This window comes from Calliphora vicina, chromosome 5 (assembly GCF_958450345.1).
Source record: "Calliphora vicina chromosome 5, idCalVici1.1, whole genome shotgun sequence".
Lineage (NCBI taxonomy): Eukaryota > Metazoa > Arthropoda > Insecta > Diptera > Calliphoridae > Calliphora > Calliphora vicina.
In genome coordinates this window covers 85,226,999-85,234,676 of record NC_088784.1, presented here as the reverse complement: position 1 = coordinate 85,234,676, position 7,678 = coordinate 85,226,999, and the positions used below count along the sequence as shown (strand labels likewise).

At 31.9% G+C, this 7,678-nt stretch overlaps 1 protein-coding gene across 1 annotated transcript; it reads left to right on the top strand.

The window, feature by feature from the left end:
* Nucleotides 1-216: 216 nt before the first annotated feature.
* On the top strand, nt 217-7,678 carry LOC135960036 (peroxiredoxin-6-like). The gene is made up of 4 exons (XM_065511221.1): nt 217-408; nt 6,843-7,217; nt 7,292-7,367; nt 7,440-7,678. Exons 1-4 carry the CDS (start codon nt 326-328, stop codon nt 7,566-7,568), a joined length of 663 nt encoding a protein of 220 aa, XP_065367293.1. The 5' UTR covers nt 217-325; the 3' UTR covers nt 7,569-7,678.

The window sequence follows — 7,678 nt, the reverse complement described above, 5'->3', positions numbered from 1 at the left end:
GTTTGTTCAATTTTCTACTCTTCGTCGAACGATAGATATGAAGTTTTGTTTTTCTTTTTTCTATTTACTGTATTTTTTTGTTTTTAAATTTTGAACGATGCATAAAGACGACCAAATGAGATAGATAATAGAGTGTAATCAGAAGCAAACAACAGTAATAATATTTTTAATGGATACTGAAAAAGCCGGCTTTATAAAATAGCAGCATTTCATTTCAAACCCCAACATTGTGTCAGTGACTGTTGAACAGAGCACTAGTGAGACAAATTCAGTTTATTTTCAAGTGATTTTTTTTTAAATTTTGCAAATTAATTAACGCCACAAAATGCGTTTGGGATCCACCGTACCAAATTTCAAGGCCGAAACCACCAAGGGCCCCATTCAGTTCTATGACTGGCAAGGAGATTCGTAAGTATTTAAAAAATCTTAATTTTATTTAAATAATAAAAAGTGCGCGTGTGACATATTTAATGCTTCGCATAGAAAGTATTGTTATCTTGAAAGGCTTGTGTATTCAAATATTAAAAAAAAAGTGATTGTAGCCCAAGTCTTTGAACTCTCTTTTGCCCACAATAAATAAATAATAATAATCTTTTGTTTTATGTTTTTACCATAACAAAAACTAACAACATGAATTATAAAGTTATCAAGTCTATTTGTTTTGGTTTCATATGCAACTGGTTTTAACGGGGATTTTTTTTTTAAGTAAACTGTTGTAAAATTTGTTGTTTTGGCCTTTGTTGCTGCTCTTGGTTTCATTTGGGGATTTTTTTTGCAAATATCTAGGTCGTTTTGTTACAAAAATGGAAAAGTGTCTTTCACACACAAAAAAAAACAATGCAAATTATTTAAATGTGGTTAAAGATTGGAAATTTTAAATGAAAATTCGTTTCACCATACTTTCACTTTGCATTTCCCACTCAGTTTTGTGGTTTCATATAATAAATTGGCACAACAAATTTTTAAAAACCTTTTTGGGGTTTGTGTGAAATACATATTGAGTTGAGAGGGTTTTGAGTCAATTTCCCTAGAGAATAATTAGTAATGGACAAAAAGAATTCTGACACATTCGGGCGAATTCATTACTTTTTATACCCACCATCAACCATTTTGTCATTCCGTATGTAACACATCGAAATTCATCTCAGACCCTCAATAGTTCTAGGACTTTATGAAATTTTAAGATGGTCTAGCTATGTCCGTCCGTCCTTCCGCCTGTCTGTTAAAAACACGATAGGACCCAAAGGAAATCTAGTTGGAGAACATTTTCAACAAATACTTAAGAGTATTTTTGAGAATGTCAAACCCCATATCATTTTTTATATATTAATTCGGATTGCTCCATATAAAATAAATGAATTCGCTGCAATTTGCCTGAAGTCACCACCTTGTATAAATTCGCCTTGTTAATTGGGTCATTAAATTAATCATCTTAATATTTTATACACTTCCAGCATTGACCTTATCAGGTTGGAAATCGTATGATATTTTAATAAGTACATGTCAATTTAAATTCTATTTTAGACTATTATAGCAAGAAATCTACACAATAATTTTTGTAAATATGAAATAAATTCGGTTCTTAGCAAGCTTATTTTTCTAATCGTGAAGCTAATAGGATAATTATCACTAATTTGCTGACATATTTAGATTAAATAAACTGTACTGATTTCTGAAAGCACTAAATCACAGCCAAAGCGAAATTATTTTATGGAAACAATGGAAAATTCAAGCGAATTCATTATTTTTCTCTCTCACTATAACAAATTAATGAATTCGCTTGAATTTTCTAGAATTCTTCCAAGCCGAATTTGTACATGGTGCTGGCAGTGGCGAGTTCATTATTTTTTTTAGCTAATCTTGAAGCTAATAGGATAATTATCAGTAACTTAACCTGTTCTAGTAAAATGTATTAACATTTTTGGATTAAAAAAACTGTACTGATTTCTGAAAGCACTAAATCACTGCCAAGGCGAAATTATACCAGATGGAAGCAATGGAAAATTCAAGCGAATTCATTATTTTTATCTCTCACTGTAAAAAATTAATGGATTCGCTTGAATTCGTCCAAGGCGAATTTATACATGGTGGTGGGAGCGGCGAATTCATTAATTTTTTTGCTTATCTTGAACTTAATAGGATAATTGTCTCTAACTTAACCTTTTCTATTAAAATTTATTGACATTTTTGGATTAAATATACTATACTGATTTCTGAAAGCACTTAATCACAGCCAAGGCGAAATTATACCAGGCGGAAGAAAGGGAATTCAAGCGAATTTATTATTTTTCTCCCTCACTGTAAAAAAATCAATGAATTCGCTCGATCTTGCTAGAATTTGTCTATGGCGAATTTATATACCAAGTGGTGGGAGTGGCGAATTCAGATAAATAAGAGCTAATGCATAAATTTGTTATATATGGAGTTTGAAATTCTCTACAATGAGAGTGTTGTTTCGAGTGTCAAACTCCATATATAAAAAATTAATGAATTCGCTCGTATTTTTCTGAATTCGCCACTGCCAACACCTGGTATATAAATTCATCTTTTTGGAAGCAATGAAAAGTTCAAGCGAATTCATTGTTTTTCTCCCTCATTGAAAAAAATTAATGAATTCGCTCGAATTTGTTAGAATTCGTCCAAGGCGAATTTATACAGGGTGGTGGGAGTGGCGTATTAAATAATTTTATGCATGTGGAGTTTGACATTCCCAAAAGTGAGAGAAAATAATGAACTCGATTGATTTTTTTTTAATTTTTCAATATTTTCTCAATAATGAGAATAATGAGAGAATTGTGTCGAATTCCTAACTCTATATCAAGGCGAATTAAGTATAAGTTGGTGTCGATTCTACAACAAGTACTACATTTACAAAAACCGTATGCGATTTGTTTTTGTCTATGTTGTTGGGTGGAGCTGTCAAATCTGCTTGTTTTTGTTGCTTTTACTTGTAAATTTAACAGCTTCAACATCCAAACAACCATAACCATCTGAATGGTTGAAAACACCTATGAAATCAATTCGCCTTGCTCCATATATTAAAAATGGATTCGCTCGACTGCCAAAATCTTGTATATTGTATTCGCCTTTAAATTCCCACCATCAGAGCTTGAAAAAGAATATAAATTCGCTGTAGTAGATCATGTTGAATGTTATTTCCAATTGATTCCATTTATTTCCAAGATCGATTCCATTACAAAAAGTATTATTTTAAATAACAAAAATCATCATGTGAACATATTGTTTCATTAGTTATCTGAGGGCTTTGAAACCCCCTATTTCAACCAACCCTAGACATTTACAAACACTTCTTAATACAAAAAATTCTTTCGCCGCAATTGCATCCAATTGCTTGGCATACCAAGAACCTTAGTAGGACATCAAAAATGTTTTGATTCGGAGAATAATATGGTCAAAATTATGTTTGCATTAGTGACCACTTTGTTTATTCATTAAATTCCAAGCAGTTGCTACTCTAGAACCCCACCCAAATGGCAAATATTTATGAATGCATGAGTGGGTGAGTTTTATTTTAAGAGGCAAATAATGACTACACATTCATATGTATATTAACTTCTGCATTTTTCTTTTAATACAACAAAGAAAAAATTAATATAATTACTAAAGTAATAAACATAAATTAAATACATAATCGCTTAGGATTTGATTGAATTATTATATTCAACACACACGTGTATGGTCTATCTAATTTAATAATTTTTAATTAACACATATTTTGATCAAATAAATTATGTCATGCAAATAATATTTAATGATAATTGGCAAACAAATAAATGCAATTTAATTTCAAGTTTATTGAAAAACAAACACTTGCTAGAATAAGGGGGTCTTTCTTTTAAAGGCAACAGAGATTTTAAAATGCTATGAACATATACATATTCTGGTCAAAAGATCAGACTGTGTTATCATTGTTGGTGGAATTTGGATCTTAATTTGGACTATGAATCTAACTAAGAAAAACCAGTTTAAAAAAATCTTGAACAAGTAATGCGGTTCTTATTGGAGGCACTGGGGGTAAGGTTAGGTTCCAAGGGCAGCTCACTTGGGTCCATTCAAAACTGATCCCATTGTGATACCCAAAAAGTAAATACCAGGATACTTATTTTATATCCGTTACTTCCAAGTTGAACCAACCAGATGGAAGGGGGTTCCAAGAACATGTTCGCTCAAGTTTATTAGAGCCAGCTATGGCTGAATAGATGGGACACAGTCTCCCCCTCTTCTTTGTTTCGAAGCGTTATCCTAAGTCTCGCTATCTCATATAGGGATACCCGGCATTCATCGGTTAACCTAGATGTCGTGAAGACACCCGCTATTCTGATATCTCCAGATATTTTATGGCAGTAGTTAGGTTGCCTGAAGTAGGCTTTTATCCCATAGTTCTCGATAAAAAAAACCTCTAGTTTTGATAAGATAATTATCTTATTATCTGTCATATTTAGATTAAATAAACTTTACTGATTTCTGAAAATACTAAATCACAGCCAAGGCTAATTTATATCAGGTGGAAGCAATACAAAATTCATTATTTCATTAATTTTTTACATGCGGAGTGAGAGAAAAATTTTGAAAATGTTTTAAACGATGCGAATTCATACCAGCTGGTGGCGAATTCAGGCAAATACGAGCAAATTCATTAATTTTTTATGTATGTAGTTTGACCAAGGCGAATTTATATACAAGGTGGTGTCGGTGGCGAATTCAGGCAAATACGACCGAATTCATTAATTTTTTTTATATGGAGTTTGACATTCGAAACAATAAGAGAGTGGTTTCAAATGTCAAACTCCATACATAAAAAATTAATGAATTCGCTTGTATTTTCCCGAATTCGCCACCGACACCACCTTGTATATAAATTCGCCTTGTAGTTTGACATTCGAAACAACTATCTCAATGTTGAGAATGTGAAACTTCATATATAAAAAATTAATGAATTCGCTCGTATTTGCCTGAATTCGCCACTGCCACCACCTGGTATATAAATTCGCTTTAATGGAAGCAATGGATAATTCAAGCGAATTCATTATTGATTTTCTCACACTGTAAAAAAATTAATGAATTCGCTCGTATTTGACAGAATTCGCCACTGCCACCACCTGGTATATAAAATCGCCTTGGTGGAAGCAATGTATAATTCAAGCGAATTCATTATTTTTCTCTGACACTGTAAAAAATTTATGTATTCGCTCGTATTTGCCTGAATTCGCCACTTCCACGACCTGGTATATTAATTCGCCTTGCAATGGAAAATTCAAGCGAATTCATTATTTTTCTCTCTTACTGTAAAAAAATTAATGAATTCGTCCAAGGCGAATTTATACATGGTGATGGCAGTGGCGAATTCAATAATTTTTTACATGCGGTGTTTGACATTTCCAAGTGTGAGAGAAAATAATGAGTTTGCTGTAATTTTCCAACATTTTCTCAATAATAAGAGTATTGTTTCGAATGCCTAACTCCGTATCAAGGCGAATTAAGTATAAGTTTGTGTCGATTCTACAACAAGTACACCATTTACAAAAACCCCATGCAATTTGTTTTTGTCTACATTGGCTGGAGCTGTCACATCTAAATGGTGTTTTTGTTGCTTTTAGGTTTTTGAATTTGACAGCTTCCACATTCAAACTACTATAACCAGCTGATCGGCTTAGAAACCTGTTAAAACAATTCGCTTTGATCCATATATTAAAAATTAATTCGCTCGAATTTAATTAAAAATTAATTCGCTCGACTGCCAAAACCTTGTATATATTCGCCTTTAATTCCCCACGATCTTAGATATGTTTGATTTGTATGCATATTTACTTTATATAGCTTTTAGCAGATATATGTTAACATTTGTTGACCGATATTTATAGGTCAACCGGTCAAACATCTAATTGTTTTTTAGATACACTTAAATGTTAATCTAGACAATTGAATTGTTTGTTATGACGATTATATTTATTAGAATTTCTATTTATTTTTATTTTGCTTTTTCTTTTTTATATTAAAAATAATAAAAAAAAGAAGAAAGAAGAAAGAAAACAACGATTAGATTACAGTTTGCATTTTAAATAAGTATCTAAGTATTTACTCTTGCGGCTAGACTAGAATTCCTTAACACTAATTCCCCTCCCACATCAAAAATACTCTAGAGTTGGAAAAAAGGCAAATAAGATAGAGGGCACATTCTAATAAACTATTCTGTTTGCGAGTATGTATTTGGGCCTGAAATAATAAACTACATATTTGCATTTTATTCATGTATAAAGTATAAACAATTTGCAGTTTTGTTTTTAAATTAATAACAACAACAGGGGACTATAATATAAATAAAAAATAAACAAATTAATTTAAACTCTTACACACTTTTGTGGCTACTTATTATTGTTGAATTCTATTGTATTCGTGTGTGACTTGTTTGATAATTTTTTCAATTAACAAATTGTCGCTGCATTTGAATTTGATATTTTGAAGTATTAAGAATGATTATGTTATTATTGCTATTATATAATAAATAGATAATGATCATTTGTCATATCATGCAAAACAATTTCATATTAATAAGGTAGCTGATTATAAATTATCATGAATTTGGGAGACTTGTTTTTTAAAACCACCTTCAAAAACAGATGGGAATATATTGAGTTTGTCATTCTGTTTGTAACACATCCAAATATTTGTCACCTACCCACAGTCATAAGATTCTAATTCGATATTGCTATGTCCGTCTGTCTGTTGAAAACACGATAGGGCCCAAATTTATCTTTAAAACCTCCATATTCGCTAATTTTTATTTTTCTAACTAAACATTCTCTCCCTGTTTTTATTTTCAGTTGGGTAGTTTTATTCTCTCATCCCGCTGATTTCACACCCGTTTGCACCACCGAATTAGGTCGCATTGCCGTACACGCACCCGAATTCGCTAAGCGTAATGCCAAATGTTTGGCTCACTCCGTCGATGCCTTAAACTCTCACGTTGACTGGGTCAATGACATTAAGTCTTACTGTTTGGATATTCCCGGTGACTTCCCCTATCCCATTATTGCCGATCCCCATCGCGAATTGGCCGTAGAGTTCGGTATGTTGGATGAAGACCAAAGGAAAGATCCTGAAGTTGGCAAAACTATTCGTGCTTTGTTCATCATTAGTCCCGATCATAAGTTGCGCGTATCCATGTACTATCCCATGTCCTGTGGCCGTAATGTAGAGTAAGTTTTTATTATTTTGTTATATTCTTAAACCAGTTTTGATTTATTTTTCTTATATTTGTTTAATTTTTTAGTGAAATTTTGCGTTGCATTGACTCTTTGCAATTGACCGATCGTCTTAAGGTTGTGGCCACCCCCGCCAACTGGACTGTAAGTTTATTTTTTTCTTATATTAAAATTTGTTCTTATTATTAATGTTTTATTTAATTTATTAATTTTTAGCCCGGCACTAAAGTCATGATTGTTCCCTCCGTCACTGATGAAGAGGCCAACAAATTGTTCCCCAAGGGCTTTGATAAGGTTTCTATGCCCTCTGGCGTTAACTATGTTAGAACTACTGAGAATTATTAAAATCGGGAATTGATTTCTTTTTAATTTACTTTTATTGGAATTATTATTTTTGCTATGTGAAGATCTTTTTTATACTAAATTAATAAATATTTTATTAGAAAACAAGTAAA